Source organism: Pempheris klunzingeri, chromosome 19 (genome assembly GCF_042242105.1).
Source record: "Pempheris klunzingeri isolate RE-2024b chromosome 19, fPemKlu1.hap1, whole genome shotgun sequence".
In the NCBI taxonomy this organism is placed as follows: Eukaryota; Metazoa; Chordata; class Actinopteri; order Acropomatiformes; family Pempheridae; genus Pempheris; species Pempheris klunzingeri.
This window is the reverse complement of record NC_092030.1, coordinates 10,914,122-10,931,231: the sequence shown is the minus strand read 5'-3', so window position 1 is coordinate 10,931,231 and position 17,110 is coordinate 10,914,122. Positions and strand designations below refer to the sequence as shown.

The following is a 17,110-nucleotide window of genomic DNA, read 5'->3' as shown; positions in this document are numbered from 1 at the left end:
AGACATCACTACAGGCACTTAGTTTTACTGAAGAGTGGATTGTGTTGGGTTGCGTAAGAGTAGAGCACTTCTGAACTGAGAGCTACATACTGAACTCACATCATGGCAGCAATTAAAGCAAGGAGTTGGGATACTTAATTAATTTCTGTACTCCTGGAAACAGATTTTGCAATATTTCTGATCAGATCTGTGAGGGGACATCGCCTCTGAACTAATTAACAATAGCAACGCTCATTCAAATCAGCCCACAACTATTCAATAATTGATTTATTGTTTTAACTAATTTATTACATACAACTAACAGACATTCTTTGATTGTAGCTTCTCCAATATGAAGTTTTTTACATTTACATTTCTGAGGTTTAGAGTGTTAGGAGAGTATTGGTACACTGTGTCCAATATACATATTAGTTTACATCGCAGTGCTAAGCATCTTTTGAGCCAGGCTGATGCTGATGGATTCTCAGATACCTATTTCAGGCTAACAGTCCCTCGCCCTCCCTGCATGACTCCATCAGTGACTGAGGGGAACGATCAGATGTCCACCGTCTCGGACATCTCACCATTGTTTGAAAAAACCTCCCACCACACAGTTCATTATTCTTTTACTGCACTGAAACTCTCCCAGAGTTGGATATCCTGCTGCCCACTGAGACCTGTTGATGGAACCAAAATGGCCTGGCCTCACACTGCAGAGATTTTTGTTTTGGAATTGTGTCAAATTACTATTTGACTCTGGCATGAGCGTGAAAGAGGTGATGAGTGAGGCACCTGCAAACAGTGAGGAGCTTTGTTGCTCAGTAAGCTAACGGCGTCTGTGAATTTACTCTGACGCGGACACAGTTTTGGGAGCACTGATAAGTTTTAGTTTAGGGTGGAAGGGAGGATGTGTTGGGTATTGGATACAAGGATAGGCCCCATTACTGGTTCAGTATTACTCTACTGTATTTGATTTGCACTGATGAATCTAAAGTGAAAACTTGCCCCATAAGGACTGCATTTTCTCAAAACGTTTCCCAAAATAATGCTATTGACTGAATTTTCCCTCTTTTTTTGTCTCCACCAGCTGCTGGGGGAAATAAGCTTTTGGCACTTTAGATGTTCTATCTCCACTAAACTCACCAACTGCTGTCTGCTGTTCTAACGCTCCCTATAGCTGAAGGGAGCCGCAGATTCAGGTGAGCATCCTCTCTGTTTGACATTGTCATTTGATATATTGTTATTGGAAAAATATCAATTATAGTCACTTTGAATAATTCGTATTTATCCAAATGTGTGCTACTTTGTCTTTTTTTCAAACCACCACTGGGGGTCTGTAGTCGGAAATTCTCTCTTGTCGCACAAATAGGTCATGATTTAAAAATGGCTGGAATCCAATGTACTTACCTTCACTTCCTTTAAGTCAAGTCACAGTTATTACTTGTGACTTTTTCCCAACACTTTCATAGGGTGGTTTTGTCCGGACTGGTGTGTGCACTATGTTTCATCTCAGTTACTCATGCTCTCTGCTTTGTGCTTTCTTGTTCCGTTACATTAATGACTATAAGCACAATATTGACTCCCACACTGACAGGAACACTTGCCAACAATAAACAATTCTCAGATTAAGTTTTCTGTACTATTCCGGTGGAATTTTCGTTCCTATGCCTCATTAATCTCCAACTTTCCATCACATGTGCTCAAGGAAGAGCCTCCAAGAACGACTTCATTTAGCAATTGAATGCAAATTGACCGGACTGTCGGCACATCCTGCCATACGGCTTGCATGTGTACACACAAGCCCACATGTGGTGGCTTATAAACATGTATATAAAAAGGAATGTCTGCCAGTTTTCCATGATGCTAACCACAAGCTCACAGGAAGTTGATTTCAGCTCCCTCCTTGTGAAACAGGCTGCTTCAGTGAGCTACTGCCGTCACGTCAACCTGACCTTCAAATATCTTTGACTTGTTCATCCAACGGTTTCTTTCTGAACAACATGCACATGTCAGCGCTGCAGACATGTGGTATGTTAACTGATGCACACAGATAAAAGATCTCATTGTCAACGTGTCCTCAGGTCAAGGTGAATAATTAAGAGCTGGCAACCTTGACTTTTTTTCTTAGCGGGTTATTGAAGGGAACAAGAGGGAGCAGTCATTTCCTGAGACAAAGCTAACGTGAGCAAAGGGAAAAATGCTCTTAAAAAAGGTGTGCTGTCTTTTACTGTGTGCTTTGATGACTTCATGTTAGATATACTGAGGGCTTGGTGTCAAGTATGAGTACAATACTTGAGTTTTGGTACACTTTTTTTTCAACGCCTAAATATGAGGAACTAACATAATTTTTTGAAAAACCTTTTTTCAATTAGCAACAGCAAACCAGAAACTCGCATAAAAAAAACAAAATAAGGAAAGGCTACAACTTTGAGCAAGGCTTTGCTATCTTGAGCACTGAGGCATTTTGAGACAATTGATCTTGAACTGAATATATATATATACACATACATTTGTCAGAAGGCTCCATTTCTAAGCACAACCCACTCTGTTTTTCTGTATGTTGCACATTGCAGTCAATTCTGTGGGCTTTAACAGTTTAATGTGGCGAGTTTGTTGTGCCACTCTACAGGGGTGGGTGGGTGGGGGTGAAATCATGTGAGAAAGTGATGTCAACATTTGCCCCTCATACCGTGACTGTGCCCCTAAGTGAAAATAGTGCATGTGCTTTGTGAAGTGCTGAGCTTAGCAGTGCTGGGGGAGGACAGTCGATCTGTCGTGCAGTGCCGAGTGCTGCAGGAGCGAGGACTGCAGGCAACAGGAAATGTGATTATGAAGGTCATCACTGTCGCGTTTCTTGAAGCGGACAAAATGCCAATGATGTGAGAAAGCTTTAAAAGGAATATTGTGGGGAGTGTTGTAAAATATTTTTGTAACCCACATTTTACTCCTGTTATGTTCCATGTGTCTCTGCAGTTTGTAGAGAACCTTCGATGTTCATGTCAGTGTTCTCATAGACTGGACCGCATTATTATAAAATTAGGCTTATTTAACAAAATGCATACAATTAATGTTTATTGCTATAATAGCTTTTAGAAGACAGGCATTATTGATTAAAGTAAGTAAGTCAATAAGAACCCACTTGTTCCCTCGTACAACTTTCCTATTTTGACATCCAGACTCCTACCCGTCGCTCTCACAATTTCAGTGACACAGCTATAAAAATGATTGGTTGGAATGTATGCATAGCCCAAGGTCTCCAACATGGGGAGCTAGGTGTCAAGTGTCGGGGTCTGGTTAGGAGTGACATTATGTAGGCTAAACATAAAGGCTAGATTTTTTTTTTTTTTTTTTTCAGCACTGGTCCAATTGGCAAAGTAAGCTCTTGAGTGTACTTTCTCCTGTCCTCAGACCAGCAGGCAATAATTACTGTTAAACCCTGGCATGTCTGGTTTAGTCAATACAATCACAGTGTTTGCAAATCAGAGTACATCTGACAGGAGCTGATCTGTTGTCACTGCTGCAGCTGCTACCAGCTGCTCCATTTGAAGCACTGATAGTATTCAAGCTTCATCTCTCTGTATTCACTAGAGTGATAGACATACTGGCTGAACAGGACACCAGTCTCTTTAAAGTGCACCAATGCATATTCTCACAAGCCTGTGGACAGTGTTTAATAGCAAAAAAATAGAAAATCATTCCACAAGTCTTTCATCAGTAAGGTCTTCAAGGATGATTTTTTCAAAGAAAATGTTAGTTTGGAGATATGTTGTCAATCTACTCATCTCACCTCTAGATAGCATTTAACAAATCTCTACTTTACTCAACAGGCTAAATGAACTAAACACAATTCTGTGATTTGGGGCTGCAACCACCAAGAAATGTGAGGACAGAAATGTCAAACTAGGTTTGAATGTTATGGACACAACATTCATGCTTGAACACTTCTCTTTACTTTACACTGAATCTGTATGACTGCTGCTGATACATCACCTTATTGTAAGGTAGGGCAAAAATTCCCAACTCATACTCATACTACATACTCCCACTTTAATTAGCGTACAGGGAAGCTACAAATGGTCTCAGGAGGGGGGTGGGGTAGTTATTTCTGACATCAGGCTGCATGTGACGCACGTAGATGTGGGGATAAGAAGGAAGCCAGGTCTTCGGCAGACAAAAAGCACACACTCTCTGACACACAGAGGTTTACGAGCTGTTGCCGCTTGTGTGTCTGTGTTACAACAGCTGTAAGGCCATAAGCCAAGGCTGATGCTGAGACAAAAGGACTCCCTTCTCCTGTCAAAGGCCACACCAGAAGCCCAGGGCGTCCTTCGCTTCCTGTTTCTGTGTACAATCTGTGCAGCAAACAAAGAGAAGGGGGAGCAGGATAGACATAGAGGGAGGGAGTAAAAAAAAAAACAGCCTCCTAACACTCAAACAGAGGTTCCATTGTGCAAGCTTACAACATCTCCTGTACAGAGCAGCGAACTAAACATCTGTACGTCACCGTTTGTCAGGAAGCATGTGCTCAGAGCAGAGAACCTGGCAACTTGTTTTTCTCATTTTCGTTCTTTTTTTTTAAAACTTTCACAGTAACAAACATTCATGAGGGTGACATGGGTGTGTGCCTAGATTCCCTGAGCAATAACCTGGTTGAATCGGTAGACTGGACCAATGTCAGGACATTTTGTTCAGCTGTGCTGAATAGGCTTTAATGCAAGTTATGCTCCCCATAATAAACTTTGTTGCAATGGACCAACCCGTACCAAATCTTTGACCTTTTTAAGACTACAACCAGGAAAAAAGGAGTGAAAACTAGTGGTGCATCTATATCATCTTTTTAGTGAGGAAAATACACCCATGTGTCAGTAAAACATCAAAATGATACTTCTTTCCATATCATCTGAGAACTGGGGTTACACAAGTAACCCAAAGTTTTCGTTTTTTTCCATTAAACAAAAGAAGCAAATAGAAGACTATCAAAATGTTCAATGTTATCTAGCCATTCATGTAAAACTGCCAAGAACTTTATAAGTGATATGTAGTCTCACATATGCAAAAACTGACGGAACCATCTGATCAAAGGAGGGAAGAATCTAACCAGACATTCAATGTTGTCTTATAGTATTTAACAGTTTCTAATTCACCGCTTCAAACACATTTCAGCGGTTACCAAAAAATTGGTCTTGGGCACTGACTAAAAACAGCAATTATGCTGTAGTAGTTGTGCACTACCTGAAAAAAAACTTACATTTAATAAAACGGTAAGCAGTTAGCGTGCAAAAGGTGTCATCATATATCAAGTTAGACGTTTTTTTATTCAAAAGGGAAAGTCATTTAAAGTCCTGCATTCCACATTAAATTAGAAACAAATTAATTACATATACTGTATATACAAACTAAGCAACTGTATCCTTGATAATTACTTCAAACGTCAGTGATGCAAGAGTAAATGATATTACATTTGTCCCTGCCGTTCATACTATATTCCACCATGTTCACCATAAATGATGAAGCCTATGTGTGAATGAGAGGCACACAAAGCTAAAAGTTCCCCTAATGCTACAAATGTAAGCTGCTGGAGGCTAATGGTAGGGAAGACTGAGCAGTGCTGTGTACAACCATAATGTGGGTCAATGAAGAAAAGCAGTAATTAACTTCAGCATCAAGTCCATCGCTGGAATGTGAACATAATCTGAGGCTCGGTTTAGTTTCAGACGATGCGTCAGTATTCACATTCATTATGTGTGTGTGATATCGGACCAATCCGCATAACAACACTGGAGGATGTCTGAGCCACTTCACTTACAAGTCTACGGGTTTTTCCATTAGAAGGAGAATGAAAAACATTAGAGGCGCCCAGCTTTCAACTGTCACATGTAAACAGGACATAAAGGAAAAGCCACAAGCAAGTCTTGTTCACTCAGACACTGTAACTGGAGACCAGTAATATCAGATAATGCTGAAACAAAAATTCTGAGAGATCAGTAACTGCATAGGTTTGCTGTAAAAACAAGGGATAAGTGTTTTTTCCTTTTCATTCTTTCTCTTTGCTTTGATGAGTTAATTCTCTTGACAATATTGGAATAATTGGAAAATATTACGATCACTGATTGGGATCCTTTAGTTGATCGCGTACCAATACAGTGTACTCCATTCAAGTGAGATTTTATGAAGTCTTTAAACTTTGTCTCAGGGCTGTCGGTGGAGTTTTAGGACAAGAGAAGCTGAGATTATCTCGCATGCTTCTAGTTTGCAGGTCGAACATGGTTTCTTTCATGATTTTGTTTTCTGTAATGTTTTTAATCTGTTTGGTTAGAGTTTTAATGGATGACTATAACAAGCTTTTTCAATGGATGCAATGTGATTAAATGTGTAAATTCCACACTAGACCTCAGCTCCTTTATTCCTACGTGAAGCGACATGGATTTTTTTTTTTATTAATGCCAGACAGAACAACCTTGATGTCTGTCATCTATAGGCCATCTGGATTTTCTTTTTGAAGATTTAGTGAATGTGCTGAGCTTTAAGATTCTCAAAGGCCTAACAACTTTCACTGTTAATCTGCACTGCATCACACAGCACCAACCAAATGCAATAAACACTTCATTTTAGGGAATTGATTCGCAAACTTATTAACCTATTAATCAGCCATATGGATAAAGTTATCCTGGTAGATGTAATCTTATATTGCAACACTGATATATATTGCGATACAATACATTTTCAGAAAGAATGACCAGTGAAACACCTCATGAACTAAATACCTGATAAATCAAGGCACTTCATGATATTGACAGAAAAAAAGAACAAAGAAAATCAAATACTGCAAATCGAATAAATCAAGAGGAAATTAATAGGTTACTCCCTAAAGAAAGTAACTTCCATTGCCACCTTACATTACGTCACTTTGGGCTACCGTTAAGCAAAATGCTATTGCAACAACATGCACAAGAACTGTGCAATGTGTGCACGGGCAGTAACAGCACATCAAAGAAATGGTTTTACATATGTTAGTTTTGACATGCCACTTCCAAACTAAGAGGTCTACGTTGAGCTCATGGTCAACATCACCTTAATTATTTAAAAAGTAAAGGGAAACTGTGTATGATGTCTTTTCAGACACAGTGGAGCTGCTATGCTGGAGTAGCACAGAGGGTAGCATCAATATTTAAGCACAACGCATGTATGCTTGGCCGCTCCCGACTGAATAAATCTGCCCTGTCACCATTTCCAGTCTGACTTGTCAATATGGACATACAGCACACTGCTATTATGGCTGCTGCCACCTGATCAACGGCCACTACAACAAGACACTAAGACATTTCCTGCTGGTCACCCCACCAAATACACCTGACTTTTTACTTGTAAAGCTCAGCATCACTGCCCCTATCAGGTTACATGAAGAACCTGAAGTGTCCAGCATTAATCAGGGAAAAGCAGCAGCACTCAGTCTCTAACTACCCTAAGAGTACACTGAATGACTCATTGATTGCTGTGAAAAAAAGTCAATTGGTACAGTGGAATTTCCATCCCACATTTCGATCTGGGTGTGTGGTACAGAGAGGGGGAAACGGTTCAATGTTAGACATGATACAGTGGAAACAACATTCACCATGACCTTCAAACCACCACAAACCCCCTGAATTTCAAGGTCCAAAAGCCATTTCCCAGATATTGAGCCAAACAGTGCTGTCTCCATGATCGTGAAATGAGCCCAGCAGCTAATTAAATCCTGTCATCCATCTGTTGATCGTGCATATCTGCTAGCAGCAGTAATTTTGGAGTGATGAAACAGGCTCCCCTCCGGATTCCGTACTACACACTTTCTCTCAAGACCCAATATATTACAACTAGGGGACACAATAGAAGCCCTCTTTCCGCTACACAACCTTGAGAAAATATGAGGCCAGCTTTTCATCACAAACTACTTGGATGGATACGGAAACAGTTCATCAGCTGCTTCAGAGATTAAGGGAAGGGAGATTGCTTTTCACTATTTTTCATTAATTATACAACTGACTGGAGGAAGAAAGGTATCCTGCTTATGAGGGACATATTGGACAACCTAGAGTCAGTCCAGAATACAGCCTGTCTTTAAGACCCGACCCAACTGAGCCCTGCTCAGCTAAACCTAACTGGTGATGCCAAATTAAAGTCTGACTTGATTCAAGACCCTTAATTAAAAACCGAACCAAACATGACCTGCAGTCCGGAACTCCCTAGGTTCAAGTTTGTTGCATTTTCTTCCAAAAAGCTTCAGGCTTGCACTGGGTTCAGTTATTTTCAACTTATTAAGACATTTCTGTCTGTCTCTGCCAATTACTTGCATGCGTCATGTGTTGCATGTTCAATAGATAAGCAATGCCCAGTGGAAAAGGCCAGAGCGTTGCATTAGCCAGCAAAACTAAAGAGCCACAATAGATGAAATTAAGTAAAAATACAGGTTGAGTTCGAGTCTCAAATTTATGCAATGAAAGTCCGGGTCAATCGTAAAAAAAGGTCTCACCTCCTCCTCCACCAACTGTAGAACCATAAACCAACACTGTTTGTTCTAACTTATTGCGTTCACTGGTCCCAGAGCTGAGCAAACACAATAAGCAGAAGCCTGCTTCCTGCGTCCTACAGTGATGGGTTGGAGACAGAATTTTCCACTTCATCTTACACATGAAAACTACATAAAGTAAATCTAAAGCTTTATAAGAAACCAGTGTTGTCCTTGACCTTGATATGTCAAGATTCAACCCTACAACAGGCCAACTTCCAACTTCACGAACAACTGACACACCTCTGCTTAGTTGTGTTTTACTGCTCTCAATACATTAACAACTTGCATAATCCATTGGGCGTTCACTTTACTTCCTGTGTATCGATTGGCTAAATAGTCTGCATTTCCAGTAGTAACAGTATGGCTCAGGGGAGTAACTTTATTTCTAGGTAGGTCGGCATGTATGGCCCCATCCAGACCAATTAGTCCATCCATTACCGGTGATAATCATGTTGATATTTCTGAGTTTAAAAACTACAAATATCTAATGTCTTTTTTTTTTCCTCTGAAATGGTTTACTCATGAGTATTTATTTAAGTCTACTTACACTTTTTTTGGTATTTCACAATATATTGTGATGGCTTTGTATAAAAGGTAATTTAAGTGGAAAAAGGTGTCAAGATAAAGGCAAAAAATCTGCCATATTCTTAACAGATGTAGTCTATATGCTGCTGACTTTTTTTTTTTTTTGGGGGGGGGGGCCTTATATCTCACTCTGGAATGTTAACATGGCATTCCACACAATGGCCTTCCCTTGAACAGCCTGATATTTCTGCTCACTCATTTGATAACTGAAAAAAAGGACAGTGGGATCATCACTACTCACTTAACTACTGCTAGATAAACTGTTCAACAATAACTGCTTTACTAATAATAATCAGTTCTGACGATGGCTTGGACCGTGAACAGTAGGCCAGTCAATGCTTTTCCAAATTGCCTCAATATCCTGACCGTGAGCACTTTCCTCTAGGTAGAAACAAGCACCCATGACATGCCATGATAATAAGCGCTTGTGTTGAACATCTTATCACTTCCTTTGTTATGTTTAAAACGATTTCTTTGGCCGTCTCCAGATTAATAATGGGTAGACTAAATAGTACAAACCCCTCAAGAAAAACATTGAAGCAATTCATCAAATGTCTAAAAACTGACAAAAAGAAGGGTCAAATACCAATTAGAGACATTTGTTACATTTGCAAGAGGCAACTAACACTTGAAACACATGGAACTTTGACATGAGACAACTAATTATTATACTACAAACTATTACCATTTTTATGACTTCTCTTACATCTTGGCTGACAGCATGAAGTTCAAAGTAAACTCTTGACCTTGGAAACAGCCCTTGTAATGTTCAGAATTTTTTTTTTTTTTTTAATTTGGACATTTTCAGTTCCATGATCGCTAAGCAGACTCCATCACTAATGAAGATTTTGTGACAGGATCAAAAGTTCAAGAGCAGCTAAGTGGACGTTGAGATATATTTTTCAATCCACCTGAAGTGTATTAAATTAGCAAGTTAAATTTATTAAACTGGGAAGGAGCAAAAACAGTTTACCTAAAGGCAACCAGTATTTGTCCTGGTGATTTAGTTTGAGTGTTTCCATTATTTTAAAAAAGTCTACTGGCTGCATTTGTGCCACTGCAAAGCATGAAGCCAACTTCTTTGTGTAGTGCTCCAGTCCATGACTGCTGTCAGCACTGGAATGTGAGCCATGTAGACAACCATCATGTGACCACTGGGGCAGTACAGTGATCTTAGACTGGGCCAAATTGGGCCTTTAACAAAGTACCAAATAGCACTACGCTACCATATTTAAAAAGGAGTACACCACTGCATTTCAGAATTACTTATATTTATTACAAATCAAATGTACTTGCATCATTTTCCAAACCATATTGTGGCTGTCCATTTTTCAATATGCATTTCTCACCATTCTGAGACACATTTCTACTATTTTCTGCACACTATGAAAATCAGCCTGCAGAGACATGAGCCCTGCCTAAGTTAGGTCATCAATCACAGTGAACAGTAAACCTGTTTGGTCTGTTATATGGTGGTGTGGTACAGAGTCTTTAAATCTATCTTAACTGATGCCAATGTCAAGTCTGTACAAATTCGTTTGCCACCACACAATAATAAATAGCGTCTACTGCAGTGGTTGACTTTCCAACATTCAGATTCTATTGCTTGAAGAACAGCTGTACATTCGTCTGTCCACTCACACTGTAGGATACGGGCAGTACTGTCATTCCAAATCATCAGGGGCATAAGCAGTAAACACATGTAAGCAGTGCAGAGTGCCAGGCAATTTATTCATGCGTTGCATCAACCGCTGGTGATGACATAAAGACGTGCCAAAAGGGGAAGTTACCTAGCACCAGCACAAGACTTTGTAGCTTCTGCAAATGTTGTGTACAAGAACTTCACCTAAAGTCAGGAACAAGAATATGAATCTGACCACACTTTCTTTAACAACCTTCAGTACTTGAAGCTGGAAATGAAGTCAGCATCTTCAATCATCCCGATCATGAATGTGATCCCCATGTGGATGAATTATGAGAGGTCTGATAACACATCCAACCTAACAAATCACTGCAGCAAATTTGCACACCAACATTGCAGTGAAATAAAGTCAGCAGCTTCATCGCCAAGATCTCTCCATTGCAAAACTCCTTGTCAATACTAACTCGTATTGAAGTTGGCATCCACCATCTCCTTTAACTTCCTTGGTTACAACTCTAATAACTTCTGAAACAAAGATTGGCTTCGTTTATGGGATCTGGCTTAATTACTAGACAAGATCAAGCAGCTACATTCACAATGCCCCTCTGAGTCATGCTTTTAACCAGATTTGTTATCAGTTATGAGAATCATCTGCTTGAGCTGCATCAAAGAACTGCATTTATAATTTAGAAAAAGCACATAGGGATATAAAGTTAAGGGCAGCCACAGATTACGTCCTGCATTTCTTGAATGTCTTCTATTCATAGCCTAGATGTTTACAGTAAAGGCTTTGGAATAAGTCTCTATTCCAGAGTGAGTAACCAGTGCAAATTCATCAGGCCTATGATGCATTAGCCAGGCTACGGCTGCCAACAGTCACTTTGAAGTTTATCAAAATGTGACCTTGACAATTAAAGGCTGCTTAGGGTCAGATAACATGCTCCAGTTCACTGTGCTCCAGTTGAAATGACTCACTAAAATCAGAGATCAGGGCACCTGTGGTTATTTCAACAAAATATCGTCGAGAGCCGTCACATGCCCCTGTGACCCGAATGTCCTTCCGACCAAACGCAGCAGCTGATTTCACTGAAAGTAACATCTACAGAGGAGAAATTAAATCTGTCAAGTCAGCTGCTGTTGACTTTGCCTGGACGGAACACTTGCATGATGGGGCATGATTTAGGTACATCAAACAGGGGCTCAAGTCCCTGTCACAGCTGCCTGCAAGAGGAAAACATCATGTGTGCATGTGATGCAACCAAGATCTTTGTTACGTCACTCACACTGTACAGCCAGCGGTGTGTGAACATGGGTGTCCACACACTTTTGGCCTATTTCAAAATGATTAGTTCTCTTTATAATGTTAGTTTGAGGACCCTTGAGGAAGAGCTACAAGTGTGGCCAAAAGTATGTGGACATCCAGGACCACATAAAGCGTGTACTTTTGGTCTGGCCTCCCCAGTTCCACTGAAGTGTGCCAACAAATGAGGTGGGAGCTAATTAAATAGAACCTTTAAAAACATCAAACGGGCCACTAAGTTCTCACTACACACTTCAAACCGCCCATTGTAACAAAAATGGCCATTTGCCATTCACAAGTGACTCACCTGACCAATTCTAACGGCTGTTCCTTCAATACTCTAATTGTTCACCAGGTAAATTAACTGACAAGAGGACCACAAAAACATCAGCGGTAACCAAGCTGCAAGGACACCACCCAGACTCTGTCAGCCACAGCTTCTGTCTTAGACTTAATTCTGCAAATGCTACTAATAACACAGAGCAGTGTGTTGGCCTGCTGTGACCTAGTAGGAGCAAGGAAAAGCACATGTTGTCTCTGGCTGCACATGTGCACTCCCTCAGTATCCATGACCTGGAATAACATGATGGGGTGTCCGGGGATGAAATGAGGATGTGAGCACCTGATGGTCACAGTGTGCCATTCTTTTCATTAACAACACTTAACGACGTTGTAAGGTCATTTCAACGTTTCATTCTAGTAGTAAAATAAATGCAAACCGCCATGGCGGTGTCGGGCAGTGTTCCCACAGCCATGTGTGGCAGCTTACCTTGTCCAGCTCGTCATGCAGCTCCGACAGGGTGGGTCTGATGAGCTTCTCCCCCAGAGGGGCTGCTGTCTGCCGGTAGAAATCGATGTTGGGCACGGCATCGATGGTGTTGTGGCCAAAAGTCCTCAGGTAATAGGTGTTGGTGTGGGTGTCATAGTGATAGTGATGCTGGCCCCCTGTGGATGAGTGCAAGCTGGTCTCGCTCATCACCGTGTCCCCGTTCTGCAGCCCCTCAGCTTGCGGTGCCTCCGGAGAGGCCGCGCTCCCCGCTCCGCTCGGATCCGCGAAGTTCACCACTCGGAATCGGCCTTTAGCTTCCTCTCCGCCGACCCCCGAATCAGCACCCGGACCATCTGAAAGAGCGGAGGCAGTGGCCTTATCGCTGGATGGGACAGTGGTGGAGGCGTCGGAGCTCGGGGACTTCTCTTCAGTGGCGCCCGCTGCCTCAGCCACAAGGTCCACCTGGAACCGGCTCTGGCTGGGGGTCGGACCGGGCGGCCTCAGCCCCGAATCCTGGGTTAGAAAATCATTTTCCGTCGCGGCGCTCTCTGCCGGGGCGGAAGGCGCGGAGGATGGTGCTGACATGGCACAAAAAACCCGATGGACGTGAAAACCGTGAGGAGGAAAACACGTTATGGCCCGTGAAACTAAGTAGAGGAAGTGTGAAAGCCCGGGAGGCTTCCTATAAACAGGGACGAACACGCCGCTCCGAAGAGTGAGATAAGGCGCAGGGCAGTGCGGAGGGAGAGCGGCAGTAATGAAGGATAGCTCGTTAGCCGCCTCGGAACATGAGGCTACAGGCTGGAAACTTTAAGCCACTTTCCTCCTCCTTCTTCCGCGGCAGTAAATCCAAAATTCCCCTGACTACTTTCGCTCGCTCGGAGCCGCGGGACTCCCGTCCACCTTACGGTCTGTCTGTCGTTCAGAGCAGGATGCTGTTGTCGACCTTGCCGCAGCTCCTCCTAGACTCCCAGCGCTTCCCCCGCCGCTATTATACACACTGCAGTCGGCATCACCGAAGGGTGGGCTCCCGCTGAGGGGGACCTCGCGAGATGTCATCGATCGCGTCTATTTTTTTCAGTGGGACGGAAATGTCGCGAGAAGACATCACAATACCCAAACAGTAGGCGTGACGTTATTAGGCTCCTATGGGAGGAAGAGATGGGGCCGAGGTAGGGAGGGAGGGAGAGGGAGGGAGGGGGTGAAACTGCACCAACAGGCTCACCAATACTCTTTGTGTGCGCTGCTGTCTGTCTGTCTGTCTGTCTGTCTGTCTAGAAGCTTCCTGCATGGTTTCATGTGGCCTCACAGTGTTTGCTTCCATACTGTAGGGCCCAACCGTTAACACCATGGTGTTTTTAGCACTTTTAGGGCACAAACAAGAATTTGATTCCACACACCTATGTCTTCGGCCCCAGCACATCATCACTACCACAGAGAACACAAGTTTTTTCTCTATGAATGAGTTTTTTGGGAGGAGTATTTGCTTATCTGAATCCAGGGTCTAAGAATAGAGGTTGTTGTATGCTGTACAGATCGGGAATCCCCTTGAGGCAAAATTGTTATTTGTGCTGCTGGGTTATATAAATAACACTGACTTGACTTGACATGTAAAAAAGTAGGCCTATCAGAATAAGAAAAAAAGGAAAGATAACTTAACCAGGTAATTTTGACTCAAATTGCCATTGAACAGAATCTAATATAGTGCAATTTCATATACAAAATTAGTAGAAGGACCCAATGTCTGAGTTGACAACAACATGAGGACAATACCAACACCTTTGGGATCAGGACTCAGCACCTAACATCATTGTTGGAGCTCACTTAATTGAGGCTGAGTGGGAGACAATCTTTTCAGCCAAGTCCCAACATCTCACATAAAACCAAGAAACCAGAGGAGTGGAGGTTGTTACACTAGATACCTCCCAGCTAATGCTGTAGTGGTGGCCACGTAGTGTAGTGTAGTTTGTTTGTACTTTGGAGCTGTACAGTATAACTCCATTCTCCATCATCATCTTGCTGTTGCAAGAAGTTTCACTCTACAAAATGAGTCTAAATTTGTTACGTTTTATCATAATATCAGGCAGAAGTCACTTTAAGGGGCCTTCAGGACCAGTGTTCCCCTGAAATGATGGTACACCGACCTATTGATCACACTGACCTTATAATAATATCTTGTGAGACATCATTGCTCCACTTTGTTCCCACAAATTGAATCACAGTAATTGGGTTTGGCTGTTTTGGTGGTAAATCAAATTAGACCAGGGATAGCTCAGTGACTTGATATGCATGGCACGTCGTGATATTGTAACAAAGACCTTTATTATGAATTATAGAGTTTGGGTTTTTTTTGCACAGCTTTTGTAAATACCAAGTGCCTTAATACTCCTATGGATATCTTACAGCCAACCTGAAGGCTGAACAAGCTCAGAATTAAGTGTAAAGCGCGTGTTGCTCTGTAAACAGTGTAGACTGCAGAGCTGACTACATACAATTGTGGCTCACAACCGTTGTGTCAACATATTAGTTTTGATGTCATATGCATTCATTGTTATTGCTACCAAGGACAGAAGGAGTGTGTGATAACAAGTACTTCCAAATCAGAATGAAAAATCCAGCTATGCAAACAAACAGCTGACAGTATAATTAGTGTCACAGTAATGCCAGCCAATGAAATACAGACTGAAGCAATCTTTTTCATACAAATAAGGCCGCCAACATGTAATCAATAAACAATGGATTAAAAAAGGGACAAAAACATATCAAACAAGAGTAACACACCTGCTGGCTGTCTTTTTAGAAATGAGATATTACACATTTGTACAGAACAATATATAATTTAGCCAGGACACACACACATGCACAACAGTCAAGCACAATATAAAACAAGCAAAAAGAGAAATAAGACACAGAGTCAAGTCAGCGCCTTAATGTTTCTGTTGATGAACAACCAAAACATATGCAAGAAATGTCATTTCATCATAGAACAGCTGGTATCAAAATCTGCTCCAATTATACAATTTTAGTCTGACTTAAAATATAGGAAAGCTGTTTTTAGAGTTTTCACAGTTTCCAAGCGATTCCACTTTTGTTGGGATTGTACTAGACCTATACTCTATCTTACGGTGGCTGGGAGGTGCAAAACAATTTTACAATACAAGAAACACTTTTACAAGTCCTGAGACAAATTTACATTTGAGAAAACAAATTTACAAGACGTGAAACACAGTTGTTGTACAGTTGATACATTCCCTTTCCGGTTGATATTCGGCCGCAAGTAACTTTTTCAACCGGAAAGGGAATGTACCAACTGTCGAGTAGAACCGGAAGTGATAAGGAGTTCATGGCGACCCACGATGGACGGCAGTCAAGCGGTCTTTTGCCCGTTTTGTGGCGAACATATGAGCCGATTAACGCGGTACATTCCCTTTCCGGTTGAAAAAGTTACTTGTAAATTTGTTTCGGCCGCTTGTAAAAGTGTTTAGTCACTTGTAAATTTGTCTCGGCGTTTGTAAAAGTGTTTCACGTCTTGTAAATTTGTTTTCTCAAATGTAAATTTGTCTCAGGACTTGTAAATGTGTTATGGCAATGTAATTTTGTTTTCTGATTTGTAAAAATGTTTTCTAAAATGTAAATTTGTCTCCAGCTTTGTAAAAGTGTTTCTCGTATTGTAAAATTGTTTTGCACCTCCCGGCCACCGTACTATCTCCCTGCACATTGCTAATGGCCCCATTCTCTGTACCCTGCCAACTTCATGTTCTCAATTTTTTTTCTGCGTCGACTGATTTTTTGGTAATTTGATTTAACAGAAATATATGTAGGAATAAGCATGATGTGGGAACAATGACTGATTTTGTGTGGCCCATCCACAAGACAGGCCACAGCATCAAGTAAAAATGTAGAAATGCACCCAGTTGATATTGCACTTTATTTCTTGAACTACTACAACAGTTGCTAGTGACCCTATAGGGCTTTGGGGGCTCCTGGGGGTCAGGGGCTTCAGGGCAGTTGCTTGCTTTGCCTGGTTATTAATCCAACCCTATCTCTGCTGGACACAAAAATCACATTTACTACAATATTCTTATTTGACATCTGAAAGCTTTGTCTTGCTCATGGAAAGATAGTGTAGTATAATGTCCTCTTGTGCTTGATTCCATTGTCAGCAATGTTACCGGAGCTGCTGTAAAAGTCTGAAACTAGAGCCGCACCATTTGACCACACCCTCCACATCATCTCACATAGGGAACAATTCATGCTATTTAGTGTGTAAATAATTCTTAACCAAGTTTG

General features: G+C 41.5%; 1 protein-coding gene across 1 annotated transcript in view; it reads right to left on the bottom strand.

Annotated features, from left to right (window-relative positions):
• slc12a2 (solute carrier family 12 member 2) overlaps positions 1 to 13,818 on the bottom strand; it is a 54,954-nt gene extending 41,136 nt beyond the window's left edge. The window contains exon 1 of the mRNA XM_070850418.1: positions 12,821 to 13,818. Coding sequence (XP_070706519.1) covers positions 12,821 to 13,405 — 585 coding nt within the window. The 5' untranslated portion in view covers positions 13,406 to 13,818. The remainder of the gene's footprint in view (positions 1 to 12,820) is intronic.
• Between the last annotated feature and the right edge of the window lie 3,292 nt (positions 13,819 to 17,110).